This window comes from Chiloscyllium punctatum, chromosome 41 (genome assembly GCF_047496795.1).
Source record: "Chiloscyllium punctatum isolate Juve2018m chromosome 41, sChiPun1.3, whole genome shotgun sequence".
Lineage (NCBI taxonomy): Eukaryota > Metazoa > Chordata > Chondrichthyes > Orectolobiformes > Hemiscylliidae > Chiloscyllium > Chiloscyllium punctatum.
The window spans coordinates 32,261,241-32,277,652 of record NC_092779.1 but is presented as its reverse complement, the minus strand read 5'-3'; the positions used below and the strand labels follow the sequence as shown (position 1 = coordinate 32,277,652).

The 16,412-nt window shown below is 41.5% G+C and overlaps 1 protein-coding gene across 5 annotated transcripts in view; it reads left to right on the top strand.

The window, feature by feature from the left end:
• Window positions 1-15,053, top strand: part of LOC140464971 (uridine phosphorylase 1-like) — a 124,273-nt gene extending 109,220 nt beyond the window's left edge. For all 5 annotated transcript variants that reach the window (XM_072560675.1, XM_072560671.1, XM_072560673.1 and 2 more), the window contains 2 exons: window positions 3,457-3,603; window positions 14,566-15,053. In XM_072560675.1, the coding sequence (XP_072416776.1) occupies window positions 3,457-3,603; window positions 14,566-14,705 (287 nt within the window). In that variant the 3' untranslated portion in view covers window positions 14,706-15,053. The remainder of the gene's footprint in view (window positions 1-3,456; window positions 3,604-14,565) is intronic.
• The last annotated feature ends 1,359 nt before the right edge of the window (window positions 15,054-16,412 follow it).

The window sequence follows — 16,412 nt, the reverse complement described above, 5'->3', positions numbered from 1 at the left end:
ACATGTACCCTTTGGCAGGAAATGTAGGAGCAATAAATTCAGAGAAGCTTGGATATCTAGGACAATTCAGGACTGGATGAGGAAGAGGAGAAAGGCTTTTAGCAAGTCCAAAGGGAGAAATTTAGCTGTGGCCCTCGAGTAATATAGCAAGTGCAGGAGGAAATTTAAGAAAGCAGTTAGAAGAGCAAAAAGAGGGCATTAAAAAAGGACTTGTACTCAGGGTTAGGGAGAATCCTAAGACTTTTATAAATACATTAAATGAAAGAGTTTACCAGGGAAAGAGCAGCACCCATAAGGGACCAAGAGGGCACCTGCATGTGAAGCCACAGGATATTGGAAAGGTGTTAAATGATACTTCTCTTTGGTCTTCAGTCTGGACCAGGAGGACGTATGTGCAAAATACAGGAAAAGGGATTGTCAGGAGCATGCATTGTTTGACATAGGAAATGGAGAGGTGTTGGAGGCTCTGTTGGTCTGGAAAATAGACAAATCCCCTGGCCGAATTGCATCCCAAGCTGCTGTGGGAGGTGAGGTAGGAAATTGCAGGGGCTCTGACACAAATATTTAATGTGGTCACGGCAGGGGCAAGTGCCAGAGAGAGGCTGATGAGGTTCCACTTTTTAAGAAGGGTGATCAAGATGAACCAGAAGATTACAGACCAGTGAGTCTCATGTCAGTGGTAGGGAAATTATTGGAGAAAATTCTGAAGGAGAGAATTAATATTTACTTGGCAAAGCATGGGTTAACTAGGGATCGTCAGCATGGCTTTGTCAGAGGGAGGTTATACCTAATAAATTTGTTTGAGGTTTTTGAAAATGTGATCAAGTGTGTGGATGAAGGAAGTTCAGTTGATGTAATTTGTATGGATTTCAGCAAAGGTTTTGCCAAGATCCCACATGAAAAACTGTTTGAGAAGTTTAAAGCACATGGAATTGAGGGAAACTTGGCAAGATGAATCAGAAACTGGCTTAGTAATAGGACACAAAGGATAGGGTAGAAGGCTGTTTAAGTGACTGGAGGCCAGTGTCCAGCAGTGTATCACAAGGATCAGCACTGGTACCCTTACTGTTTGTTATATACTTTAGTGATGTCGATGAAAATGTGGGAGGAATGTAAAGTAAATTTGCAGATGACACCAAGGTGGTAGAGCGGCTTATAGCAAGGAGGATGGTTGTAAATTACAGAAAGATATCGCTGGGTTGGGCAGATGATCTTTAACCCTGATAAGTGCAAGATACACTTTGGAAGAAGAAACAAGATGAGGGAGCATTTAATGAATAACAGGGCACTGGGTGGCTTAGAGGAACAGAGGGATCTTGGGGTATTTATTCAGGTCCCTAAAGTCAGCAGAGCACATGAATAGGGTGGTTAAGGCAACATATGGGACACTTGCTTTCAATAGTCATTGTATAAATATAAGAGCAAGGAGTTAAAATTGGAGTTATATAGAGTGTTAGGCAGGCCACAACTGGAGTACAGTGTGCAGTTCTGGTCACCTTACTACAGGAAGGATACACTTGAGGGAGTAAGAGGAAGGCTCACCAGAATTTTGCCTGGAATTGAGCAATTGAGCTATAAGGACTGACTAGATAGGCTTGGATTGTTCTTTTTTAAAGCAGAGAAGACTGAGGGGGGTGGTCATGATTGAGATGTATAAAATTATGAGGAGTGTGGACAGGCTGATCCAAGGGTTTCCCTTGGTTGAGTGGTCAGTCACTGGAGAGCATACTTTTAGGGTAAGGAGCAAGAGATTTAGAGGGGATTTGGGAAGAAACACTTTTTCTCTCAGTAGGTGTTGGGAATTGGAATGCACTGCCTGGGAACGTAGTGGAAGCCAGAAACCTTACAATCTTTAAAAAACTTTTGGATGAGCACTTCAAGGATATAGGACAAATGCGGGAAATTAGGATTAGACCACCTTTAGTGATAGTTCATTAGTGCAGACCCAATGGTCAAGGGGCCTTTTTGAATCTGTATGAAGCTATACATACTATCCATATAGTCCTCATTGATGCAGAACAATGGCTCCAGCTAGTTATACAGTGCCAAAACACATGTAGTAGGATGTACACTTATCGAGGCCCTTCTGACTAGCCAACCCATAGCTCTAAAAACTGTTTACTATTCCTGGAATTAGTATGCAGTATGAACATGTAAAAAGCTATTTCTCAGAAAAAGAGAGGAAAACACTACACAGAATTAAACGCAAACTAAATATCCATCTTTCACTCTAAAGATTAGAAATACTCACCAAGACCTACTCACCGATCAGCTACTTTCCTTGCTCTCACATTGACACACAGCATTAGTTTCATTACAGATAAGCATCACAATCTGCATCTTATCACATCTCACCCTGGAGACTTTATCACTTGGAGTAAATTGCTCTCACTCCATCTGACTGGGAAATTTACTCTGACCATACACTTTGATCAAACCTTTCTATAAAAAGTTCTGATAAATGGCTTTTTTTTAACCTTCTTGCAGCAATAATCATGACCTATTTCAGGCAAGGAATCTCAGGTATCTGATAGATAAATGCTTCTATCGGGCAGTTTTCCTGTTTCAACAAGGCTATTTTTAGTTCCTCAAAGGCTATTGCTTTTAGGTCAGTGCCTGACTTTTATTTTATAATTACAAAAGATTTACCCATTGACTTCCCACTTTGAACCAAATTCACAATTACTCAGTTTGGCTCTTAGTTTGGCTAAGTCTCCCCTCACTCTGACCAATGAGTGGTTAAAATGTACCCAATTCAGTAACAATCCAAACATACATATTAAATACATTCAGAATTTATTAGTTACATCTCAGAAACTCAAACTAATTGATTAAATATGTATGTTTTAAAATTGAATAAAAATCCAAAAGATGTGGAAATCAGAAGCAAAAAATATCAGAAATTGCTGGAAAAGCTCAGCAGGTCTGGCAGCATCTGTGGAGGGAAATCAGGATTAATGTATTGGGTTAAGTAACCCTTCCTCAGAACTGAAGTTTGAATTGATTACTTGTTTACAGCTGAGTTAATATTTTATCCAGAGAAAAACAATGCCAAAGGATATGCTATTTCATTATATATTTATTAATTAAAAATGGTTACAACTCAGTTTTATTCCATTTAGTTAAAAATCACACAACACCAAGTTATAGTCCAATGGGTTTATTTGGAAGCACTAGCTTTCGGAGCGCTGCTGCCTCATCAGTGATTGATGATCAACCACCTGATGAAGGAGCAGCGCTCTGAAAGCTAGTGATTCCAAATAAACCCATTGGACTATAACCTGTTGTTGTGTGATTTTTAACTTTTTCCACCCCAGTCCAACACTGGCACCTCCAAGCCATTACTTCATTCATTATTACATTCACTCCATTACTACATTCCTCCTACATCCTCTGATCCATTATAGATATACCGAGGAAGATGTCCATGTTAACAAATAAATTGATTTTTTGCAGGTCAAGCACGTTTAGATGGTGCATTCTGCAACTATACCCATGAGGATAAGATGAAATACCTGCAGCGTGCCTATGACACAGGGGTTCGCAACATTGAGATGGAGTCCTCTGTATTTGCAGCTATGTGCAAACGAAGTGGCTTACCAGGTAATTAACTGCATGTGAAAGAGTTTGCAAGGGACTGCTAAAGATGCTTCACAAATTGAGTTTTTTTTTTAATCTAGGAGAAAGTGAGGACTGCAGATGCTGGAGGTCAGAGTCGACAGTGTGATGCTGAAAAAGCACAGCAGGTCAGGCAGCATCCAAAGAGCAGGAGAATCAACGTTTCGAGCATAAGCTCTTCTCCTACAGCTCGGGTACTGCCTGACCTGCTGTGCTTTTCCAGGACCACACTCCCAACTCTTGTTTTTTTAATCGACTCAGATTTTAAACATTTTAATCAGAAACTGTATATATTATATGACAACCATGTGCTGTTTTAATGATCCTGTACAGTGTGCTTGTTCTTAATATCTGAAATTTGCCGATAATGTCTCAAAAGTGTTATCAAATATTTAGCGTTAATTTCAGCCAGTTGAACTTCAGTTTTATCTTGGGCTCAATACTGTGAGAGATATTTATGTTGAAGAGCTTCACATTTCAGGAACTCAATGGAAGCATTTAGCACTATTGGATCTGATAGGGTACAATGCAGTATTGTCCAACAGAAGGGGCTGACTCATCTCAGGTGTGGCAATGGCAACACAATTTGAGCTCAGTGCACTGGCATAGTGCAGGTAAATTTGCTTAATGTATATGTTAATTCACTAAGCATCTACCATCATTCAGTAACTAACAGTTATAGAGTCATAGACATCTACAGCACAGAAAAAGCCAATCAGCTCATAATATCTGTGCCAGTCAAAAACAACCACTTGAAGACCCTGTGAGCAGTACATTTGAACTGTCAAGATGAGAAGTTGTAAGCACAGGTGTATATTTCACTCGCTCCTGCTATCAAGTCAACACGAGTTTGTGTTGTATGCCCCATGGCTGATTTTTAATACTGTTGCCCGATAGCTGGAGACCCACACCACGACTTAACAAACATGCCAGCACTGCACTGATGGCTATGGCTGCCTCTGCCTCTGTCAGTTGCAAGGATGAAAAAGGATGATGAGAGCAGCAGAGAAGCTGTGTAAAAGAGGAGCAAAGACACAGTACAAAACAAAACACAAGCAGACTGGCGGTGACAGAGTAAAAGAGCATGAGGAGACTGGCAGAGACACAATAAAAGGGCATGAGGACAGTGGTGAGAATGTAATACAATAGGGGCATGAGGAGAACAATGCAAATGCAGAATAATAAGGCACGCAGAGAGTGGTGAAGGTACAGAGTAGAAATAAACAGTATAAAACAGCACAAGGTCAGTGATAGAGACACAGGCTAAAAAGAGCAAAAACAGTAAAAATTGGACAAGGAGAGTGGCTGTAATGATAATAAAAAGTGTGAAGCGAGTGGTGGAGAACACAATTTAAAAGAGCATGAGAAGATGGAGAGTTTTCACTCAGCGACTAGTATGCCTGGAAATGTGCTGGAGGCAGGTTCAGCTGTGGATGATTGTTTGGATAGCAATGGTGTGCAGAGATATGGGGAAAAGGCAGGAGTTTGACACCAGGTAATAAAATGGGTTGGCTGAATGGCCTCCTTCTGCACCATAGCAATTCTGTGATTCAGTACAATTGATGCAAGGGGAGCGGTGGAGACAGTACAAAAGAAAATAATAATGAGAGAAACACAATATAAAAGAGGACAAAGGGAATGGAGGCACAGTATAAAAGATGCAAAGGGAGCAGCGTAAACAGTAGAGTGTGAAGAAAGCGACAGACACAGACTAAATGAGTGTAACGAGTGTGGCAAAGCTATAGAATAAAAGTCGTGATGTATTTTGGTGGGATGAACAAAAACCGTCCAAAATGGGAGTACAGTTCAAAGGCGGGTTCAGGTGGAGAGGGACTTGGATGTGTATGTTCATATATTATTAGAAGCAGCAGGACAGGTAGTAAAAGTGGTAGGTAAATCATATATTGTCAGGTGTATTAATTGGAGTATGGAGTGGAAGAGCAAGTAGGTGATATTGAACTTGTGAAAGGAACTTGTTAGACCTCAGCTGGAATATTGTGTACAGTTCTGGGCGCCACATTATAGGAAAGATGGGAATGTATTAGAATGAGTGCAGAAGTAGTTTACAAGAACATTTCCAGGGATGAGGAATTTCAGTTATGACGATAGATTGAAGAAGTTGGGATTGTTCTCCTTGGAGAGAAGAAGGCTGAGGAGATCTGGTAGACGTGTTCAAAACCATGAATGGACTGGATGGTGTAGATAGGAAAAAAAAATCACTCCTGCTCTTAAAAGGAACAAGAACAAGTAGGCAAAAGAAGCAAAGGTGAAGTATGCAAAATTGTTTTCACTCAGCGAGTAGTTAGGGTATAGAATGCACTGTCTGGAATGTGATTGAGGCAGGATCAATTGAGGCATTCAAGAGCTCATTGGATGGTTACTTGCATAAAAATAATGTGCGAGGGTTTTGGAAAAAGCAGGAGATTGGCAGTAGGTGATGATGCTTAGTTAACAAACTGGTGGGGGCATGTTGGGCCAAATGGCTACCTCCTGAAGCTGTCACATTTCTGTGATCCAAATTCAGGGGTGGTCTCACAGCACAAAAGAATGCAAAAAAAGTGGCAAAGTGAAAAGAAAATGTGAGGTGAATGGCAATGGTATAGTAGGGGAGCGGCAGAGACTAAGTATAAAAGCTGTGACTGCTACTCTGCAGTTTCACTGATCAAAAGTCTGTGTGTTTCACTGAAGAAACATGCCCAATGTCCACTCTCCTGTATAACCTGGAAAGTTTGCTCACTTTAAAGTCTAGGATGCTTGGTTAAAAGACATTTTAATGACCAATTTGAATATTTAAATGGTTTGTCCAACAGCTACACAGGAGTTCCCCACTCATCTGAGTGCAAATGGAAGAGTGCATGATGATGTTAGGATTCCCACCCCAATGCTACTATTAGGGGATTGGACTAACCCGATGCACCTAAACTCACCTCTTCTTCTGTGTGGGGTTGCTTGCATTTTCTATCTTCGGATTGACTGTTGTTTTTCATTCCCTAATATGTCACAACTCACTAATTATGGCAATGTGCCAAAACATCCAGCAAATACCAGCAGTACAATGTCCTCTATTTGGCTGGTAGTCACAAGTCATTGACATTTTGCCTAAAGGCGGTAGCCCCACCCTTCAGCCAGAAAGCCAGGAGCAAGCTGACCTCTACCAGTGCAGGAACTTCATTTCCATCAGCTAATGAATTGGCTGCAATCATGGCTTCTACCCCAGGGGTGTCTGTCTCCAAGAGTGGCCCAGCAGCTTTTCATTCCGAGAGGAGCCTCTGGTGGTGCAGCAGTTCTGGAACCAATGACAATGATACTGGCCGGGACTGCAGTAACTGGAGTGGGAGCTCTCTGGACCATTCAGGCCAATGGTTAAGGGAAGTCTTCCAATAAGGGTGGAAAGGGGAGAGGGTCCACTATGTGCTTCAGGATCTCTGCAATCACCCCATCCTGAGTCCACACGTTTACTGAATGGCCTGCTAGTTGGCAAGGTGCCCATCCACTGATGGTAAAATATCAATGGTAGAACATAGAACATTATAGTACAGTACAGGTCCTTTGAGCCTCGATGTTGTGCCGACCTGTGGAACCAATCTGAAGCCCATCTAACATACACTATTCCATTCTAGTCCATATGCCAATCCAATGGCCATTTAAATGCCCTTAAATTTGGTGAGTCTACTGCTGTTGTAGTCAGTGCATTCCACGCCCCTACTACTGTCTGAGTAAAGAAACTACCTCTGACATCTGTCCTATATCTATCACCCCTCAATTTAAAGCTATGCCCCTCGTGCTAGCCATCACCATCTGAGGAAAACGGCTCTCCCTGTCCACCCTATCTATCCCTCTGATGATTCTTATATGTTTCTATTAAGTCACCTCTCAACCTTCTTCTCTCTAATGAAAGTCCCTCAGCCTGTCTTCCTAAGACCTTCCCTCCATGTCAGGCAACACCTTAGTAACATCTCCTCTGAATCTTTTCCAATACTTCTACATCCTTCCTATAATGCGGTGACCATAAGTGTACGCAATACTCTAAATGTGGCCACACCAGAGTTTTGTACAGCTGCAGCATGATCTCATGGTTCCAAAACTCTATCCCTCTACCAATAAAAGCTAACAAACATTGCTGCCTCACAGCACCAGGGACCCACGTTCGATTCTAGCCTTAGGCGACTATGTGGAGTTTGCAAGTTCTCCTTGTGTCTGCGTGGGTTTCCTCCAGGTGCTCCGGTTTCCTCCCACAGTCCAAAGATGTACAGTTCAGGTAAATTGGCCATGTTAAATTGCCCATAGTGTTAGGTGCATTAGTCAGAGGGAAATGGGTCTGGGTGGATTACTCAATGTGGACTTGTTGGGCCGAAGGGCCTTTTTCCACACTGAAGGGAATCTAATCTAATCTAATCTAAATACACCGTATGCTTTCTTAGCAAGCCTATCAACCTGGGTGGCTACTTTCAAGGATATATGTACCTGAACACCGAGACCTCTCTGCTCATCTATGCTACCAAGAATCTTACCATTAGCCCAGTACTCTGCATTCCTGTTACTCCTTCCAAAGTGAACCACCTCACACTTTTCCATATTAAACTCCATTTGCCACCTCTCAGCCCGGGTCTGCAGCTTATTTATGTCTCTCTGTAACCTACAATATCCTTTGTCACTATCCACAACTCTGCCAACCTTAGTGTTATCCGCAAATTTACTAATACTTCCTTCTATGCCCTCAACCAGGTCATTTATATAAATGACAAATGACAGTGGACCCAAAACAGATCCTTGTGGTACTCCACTAGTAACTGAACTCCAGGATGAATATTTCCCATCAACCACCACCCTCTGTCTTCTTTCAGCTAGCCAATTTCTGATCCAAACTGCTAAATCATCCTCAGTCCCATACCTCCATATTTTGTGCAATAGCCTACCATGGGGAACCTTACGAAAATCCATATACAACACATCAACTGCTTTACCCTCATCCACTTGTTTGGTCACCTTCTCATAGAACTCAATAAGGTTTTGAAGCATGACCTACCATTCACGAAACCGTGTTGACTATCCCTAATCAACTTAATCCTCTCTCGATGATTATAATCCTATCTCTTGTCACCTTTTCCAACTCTTTACCCATGACTGAAGTAAGGCCACTGGTCTGTAATTACTAGGGTTGTCTCATCTCCCCTTCTTGAACAACAGGATAACATTTGCTATCCTCCAGTCCCCTGGCACTATTCCTATAGACAATGATGACATAAAGATCAAAGCCAAAGGCTTGGCAATCTCTACCCTGATTTCCCTGAAAATCCCAGGATAAGTCCCATCCGGCTCAGAGGCCTTATCGATTTTTACACATTCCAGAATTCCTAACATCTCCTCCTATGCACCACAATCCCATCTAGTCTAGTAGCCTGTCTCTCAGTATTCTCCTCGACCACATTGTCTTTTTCTAGTATCAGTACTGCCACAAAGTATTCATTTAGCACTTCCCCTATCTCCTCTGATTCCATGCACAACTTCCCACTACTATGCTTGATTGGCCCTTATCTTACTCTCGTCATTCTTTTATTCCTCATATACCTATGAACAGCTTTAGGGTTTTCCTTGATCCTATCTGCCAATGATTTCTCATGTCCCCTCCAGTCTCTTCTTAGCTCTTTCTTTAGGTCTTTCCTGGCTAACTGTAACTCTCAAGTGCCCTAACTGAGCCATCACATCTCATCCTAACATGAGCCGTCTTCTTCCTCTTGACAATGGATTCAACTTCCTTAGTAAACCATGGCTCCTGTGCTTGACAACTTCCTCCCTGTCTGACCAGTACATACTTATCAAGGACTCGCAATAGCTGATCCTTGAGTAAGCTCCACATTTCAATTGTGCCCATCCCCTGCAGTTTCCTTCCCCATTCTATGCATCCTAAGTCTTGCCTAACTACACCATAATTGCCTTTCCCACAGCTATAACTCTTGCTGTGAGGTATATACCTATCCCTTTCCATTACTAAAGTAAACATAACCGAATTGTGGTCACTATCATCAAAGTGCTCACCTACCTCCAAATCATTACCCAGTACCAAATCCAAAGTGGCCTCACCCCTTGTGGGCCTATCTATATACTGTGTCAGGAAACCCTCCTACGCACATTGGACAAAAACTGACCCATCTGAAGTACTTGAACTAGTGTATTCCCAGTCAATATTTGGGAAGTTAAAGACCCCCATAACATTTACCCTGTTACTCTTGCTCCTATCGAGGATCATCTTTGCTATCGTTTCCTCTAGATCTCTGGAATTATTTGGAGGCCTATATGGAGGCCTATAGAAAATTCCCAACAGGTTAACCTTTCCTTTCCTGTTTCTAATCTCAGCCCATAACCTCAGTAGACAAGTCCTCAAACATCCTTTCTGCTACCGTAATACTGGGCTTGACTAACAATGCCACACCTTCCCCTCTTTTACCATTTTCTCTGTTCTTACTGATACATCTAAATCCCTGAATCTGCAACAACCATTCCTGTCCCTGCTCTACACATGTCTCTGAAATGGCCACAACATCGAAGTCCCAGGTACCATACCATGCTGCAAGTTCCCTCTTCTGGATGCTCCTGGCATTGAAGTGGACACACTTCAAACCAACTTTTTGTCTGCTGGTGCCTTCTTGCAATCTTGAAATCTTAGTTCTAACTTCACTACTCTTATCCTCCCATCTACTCGAACTCTAATTTCAGTTTCCCATCCCCCAGGTGAATTAGTTTAAATCCTGCCGAAGAGCATTAGCAAATTTTCCACCCAGGATATTGGTACCCCTCTGGTTCAGGTGAAGACCATCCTGTTTGTAGAGGTCCCACCTACCCTAGCAAGTGCCCAGGAATCCAAATCCTCCCTCCTGGACCATTCCTGTAGCCACGTGTTCAATTCCTCTCTCTCCTTATTCCTCGCCCCACTAACACAACCAGAAATAACAACTGTCTGTTCTAGCTCTAAGCTTCCACCCTAGCTCCCTGAATTTCTGCCTTAAATCCCTATCTCTCTTCCTACCCATATTGTTGGTGCCAATGTGGACCACGACTTGGGGCTGCTTCCCCACCCCCTGAAGGATCCCAAAAACACGATCAGAGACATCACGAACCCTGGCACCTGGGAGGCAACACACCAACCATGAGTCTCTCTTTCCCATAGAACCTCCTATCTGTCCCTCTAAATATGTAGTCCACACTGACTAAAGCTCTGCTCCTCTTGCTCCTTCCCTTCTGAGCAACAGGGACAGACTCTGTGCCAGAGACCTCTGGTAAGTCATTGCTTACCTCTGGTAAGTCATACCCCCCCAGCAGTATCCGAAAGGGTATACTTGTTATTGAGGGGAAGGGCCACAGGGATCCCTGCACTGCCTGCCGGTTCCGTTTCCATCCCCTGACTGTAACCCATCTATCTTTTATCTGAGGTTTGACTACCTCCCCGTAACTCCTCAATAACCCACTCAGCCTCTGGAATGATCTGAGGTTCATCCAGCTCCAGCTCCAATTCCCTAAGGTGTTTTCCGAGGAGCTGGAGTTGAGTGCACTTCCCACAGATGCAGTCAGTAGGGACAATAGTGGTGACCCTTACCTCCCACATTCTACAGGAGGAACATTCAACTGCCCTAACCTCCACTCCCACTATTCTAAATTCCCAATGAGACTACTGAAAAAATTAAAATAAAGAAAGAAACCAGTCACCTTACCGATCGATGCACAGGACCCTTATTTTGGTTAGAGGAGGAGGAGGGTAAGGGACATTACCTGAGTAGTAGTTTCAGGTAAAGCAACCGCTCAAGTATAAAGTCTCACTTTCCCAGCAGTCCCATATCTGCTCCTGCTCAGTGTGCGCTCTGCCTATACATGAGGTAAACCTTTGTATCTTTTAAAATTTACTTTCCCACTGGGCCTCTGGTCCTCACTGTCACTCCCCCCACTCCAACTCTGCCAAAAGAAAAAGGGGCCTTTAAGTGACTATTAGTTAAAGGGTATCAATTGGCCAATGATTGACTTGTTGCTCACCACAATCAATGAGGATAATATACCAGTGAAGTTTTGAAGGAGACAGTCACTCTGCCATGCCTGAACCTCCTCTTGAACAGCCACATAAAATTCCAATCATAGCATGTGTTTGACATCCATATATCAAATACATATCAATTCAATGTTGTGAATTCTTCAAAATAGTTTTCATCCTTTTGAAGACCTTAAAGGGAATAAAATTCAGTCACTATACCTTGCCTCTTCTAAATAGTTCAGGAGGTAAATGTTCAATGTAACGGTACTGAACTTTGGAGATCAGGATGGTTCCAGGTTCAATCCTTTATAGGTGTAGAATTAATGAAACACTGAAGCGTTTAAGTTTCTTTTTCTTATTTTTCTCCCTTCAATATCAGATGCAAATTCAAGTCCTGTTCTATTCCTCCTCCTGTTGAAAAATTGCTTAGCCTTTCAAAAGGGTGACAAAGCATCTTGGTGCTCAGCAAGTCAAATTAATGTTGAATTAATCAGAACTTTCCAATCATATGGTAACCTCTGACACAAGCACTATATCTGATTATTCAAACATTAATAGCTTCACCTGAAAAACAGGCATAGACAGTGTTCAGGGTTTTACCAACTGTGCACGAGATGCAAATAATAGAGAAAGAAAAACGAGTCACAATAAGACAAAAGACTTGCATTTATTTAAACAGCATATCTCGAAGCAGTTTCCAGCTGACGAGTATTTTTCAAGTGTTGGAAACACAGCAATCATTTTTCACATAGCAAACTGCCACAAAAATGTGGTAACTATTAGTTAATGTGTTTTATGGATGTATAGACATTTATAGCACAGGAAACCATTCAGCCCATCTTGTCTCTACCTGTCTACAGAGATTTGAATACACTGATCCCATTTTCTATCTTTTGGCTCATAGCCCTGGAAGCTATAGCAACACAATTGGATATCTAAGTACTGTTTATATGTGCTGTTTAAATAAATGCAAGTCTTTTGTCTTATTGTGACTCGTTTTTCTTTCTCTATTATTTGCATCTCGTGCACAGTTGGTAAAACCTTGAACACTGTCTATGCCTGTTTTTCAGGTGAAGCTATTAATGTTTGAATGATCAAATATAGTGCCTGTGTCAGAGGTTACCATATGATTAGAAAGTTCTGATTAATTCAACATTAATTTGACTTGCTGAGCACCAAGATGCTTCGTCACCCTTTTGAAAGGTTAAGCAATTTTTCACCAGGAGGAGGAATAGAACAGGATGTGAATTTGCATCTGATATTGAAGGGAGAAAAATGAGAAAAAGAAATTTAACTGTTTCAGCATTTCATTAATTCCACACCTATAATGAGCGGCACGGTGGCTCAGTGGTTACCACTGCTGCCTCACAGCACCAGGGTCTCAGGTTCAATTCCAGCCTTGAGCGACTGTGTGGAGTTTGCACATTCTCCCCATGTCTGTGTGGGTTTCCTCCCATAGTCCAAAGATGTGCAGGCCAGGTGAATTGACCATGTTAAATTACCCATAGTGCTGGGTGCATTAGTTGGAGGGAAATGGGTCTGGGTGGGTTACTCTTCGGAGGGTAGGTGTGGACTGGTTAGGCCGAAGGGCCTGTTTCCACGCTGTAGGGAATCTAATCGAATCTACTGCTTAATTGATATGAGAGTTTCTGCTTCAACTACCCATTCAGACAATGAAGTCCAAACATCCACCATCTCCGAAATGATATCAAGTATTCTCACCTCACCTTGTAGCTTCTCCCTCTTCCATTGTGACTAAGCCCCCTGGTTATTGATTTCTCCACTCATGGAAAAAGTACTTCTTGCCCATGATATCCAAGCCCCCACAATGATGTACACCTCTATGAAGTCCCCTCTCAACCTTCCCCACTATGAGGAAAACAACTCCAACCTATCCATTCTTTATTCATCTCTCAGACCTTCTATCCCAAGCAACATCCTGGTAAATTTCCACTGCAGCCTATCTGGAACAATTGTATCCTTATGATAATGTGGTGACCAGAACTGGACACAACGCTTGAGTTGTGGCCTAATCAATATCTTGTACATTTCCAGAATAACCACCATTCTTTTTGTATAATATGGCTTGGCTAATAAAGGTCCAAATCCATATGACTCCTTAACCAACTTATCTACCTTCAGGGATCTGTAGATATGTACGTTATGGTTCCTCTAAATGTCAGTATTTTGCAGGGTCCTACCATTCACAGTGAAAGTCCTTGCCTTGTTAGCCAGCCTGAAATGCATTCCCTCACTTTGTTTTTTGGTTTCAATTATAGTAATCTACTGCTCTGCCCAGCTGATCAATCCACTGATATCTTTCTGCAGCTTCTGGCAAGCCTCATCACTGTTTGGCATCTCAATCTTTGTGTCATCCATGAACACATTGACAATACCCCTTACACCTTGTTAATGCCTTGATGGCTGTGATGATTTGGGGATGCCGGTGTTGGATTGGGGTATACAAAGTTAAAAATCACACAACACCAGGTTATAGTCCAACAGGTTTAACTGGAAGCATGAGTTTTCAGAGCAACCACCTGATGAAGGAGCAGCGGTCTGAAAGCTAGTGCTTCCAATTAAACATGTTGCAATATAACCTGGTGTTGTGTGATTTTTAACTCTGATGGCTGTGTGCTTTGTGTGATGCAGCACATGCTACATAATGCAATACATTTACGCTTTGATCCATTTGGGGACTCTTGTGATGGATTTTAGCAGCTACAAGCAAACCTAAATTTCTGTCTCTTAGAAACAGTGAACGGATAGCACATACATACTGTTTCTGTGTCTTAAACTATTTATGTTGAATTTTACAGCTATGCATTAGGCATTTATTTGTAGGATTTGTGTAACAAGAAGCTCAGTGCAGCATCAGTATCAATGAAAGAATAGCCTTCCAACCATCTCACTTGACTTTCTCAATGCAGGTGCAGTAGTTTGTGTGACTCTGCTGGATCGACTGCAAGGTGATCAAATCGACAATTCCCATGAAGTACTTGCAGAATACCAGGAGAGACCACAGAAATTAGTTGGCTGTTACATTAAAAAAGTATTCTGCAAAATATAGGCAAGATTTGACTGTTCATAACATTATGAAGAATGAGTTGTTTAACTTTTTTCAATTTTTAAAAGAGCTTATATGATTTTAAATATTTGGATTGGAGACTTCCTTATGTTTGCACATTATCTCTGTATATTTTGAAAGCCATAATGGAAGTTCATTCGTAAATAAACTGTTTTGATGTTGCCAGTGTTTGGTAAAATAAAGAGTTTCATTTGGCCTGGCTAATTGCTGAAGAATAAAGATCTAAACCGTTGCTTCAGTCTGGCAACTTTCTGTATAACAATACATGGAGAAATCATATGATATCAATTTATACTTTCAAAGAATATGAATAAAATTTTCTGAATCGTGTACTGACAGAATGTTGGTCTTTATCTCAAAGGGTACTTTACTAGTAGAGAACCTTGGACAGATCCTGTCTGAAAGATAGCCTTCAGTTTTTGGCTGTGAATTTCAGAAAAGTTATATTAGCTTTGGACAGGGAGATGAAGGGGAGGGGGGCAGGGGGAGTTGGGTGGGTTCCCCAGTCCATACCTTGGATATGCTACCACTTGAACAGCTCTTAACACATTATTTTAAATTGTTGCCTTCCCTGTAGTGGTTGTTATGTAATGTTATCCCACTTCTTTTGGGATGGGCTGACTCTCTGCCACTATGAATGTCTGAAATATATCTGGGTTTCTTATTTCTTCCACATAGTGCCATCTAGGTCTTGATCTCCAGGTAGACCCCACTTCTACCAGTCCAACTCTGCTGCTTTCATGGCTCTCTGATTCTCAGCTCCACCAGGAAAGCCTTGGAATGGTATCAGATAGGGAGCAACAAATTAAACAAACCCTGGTCCATTCTATGGTGAAGCTGTAGTCAATATATAGTCTCCTGGATTTGTCTCAAACAATTCAAAGGCCCTGACAAAACATTTCCAGATTTTCTTTTCTAATTGTCTCTTGTGCTTGTTCTGTTTTCTTGCACCCTCCAGAAGATAACATGGCTCCAGGTCTGATAGACATGATGTGTAATGCATCAGGCCATTACGAAGCAGGCTAAAATGGATCAGTTCTGTTGGTATATTTTCCTTCATAAATAGATTGTAGCTGTACTTTGAATTGAGAAATAAGTAGCACTCACCTTAACTTTCATTAGATGCCATGTAAGCTCGATAACATGCATCATGTAGTTTGCCTCCATAGTCTATGAATAGTTTTGAGGAGTACAAATTATACATTTCAACTTCATTATTTTATTATGCCATTAGCTTTGGAACCAATATAATCAAAACAAGTAAACAAACATGTACATATATTTGTTTGACTGTAAGTAGCAATACTTAAATGAGTCAGAAAATCTTCTTGTTTAAACTTGCTTTTTAAAAGATGGAAAGGATTTTGGAAGAATGTCAATGAAAAAGCTAACAACAGAAGTCAGCATAAACATGTTTGTGCAATGAGCAACTAAACCAAACACACAAAGCCCCACTGATCCTTTGAGAGCTCAATCACTGATGGAACCTCCCAGAGATTTGCTGGAGTGGAGAGAGGGAGCTTGCTGTGCACTGCTGCAAAGCAGAGACATAAAATAACACTTGGCTTATTTTAAAATATATTCTAATATTTATATGTAGCTTTGACTCCTTTACCATGGGATCACACTAGGCCTGTGCAGAGAGGATGTGGCATGAATTTGGCTTTGTGAAATCTATAATTCTTTTAT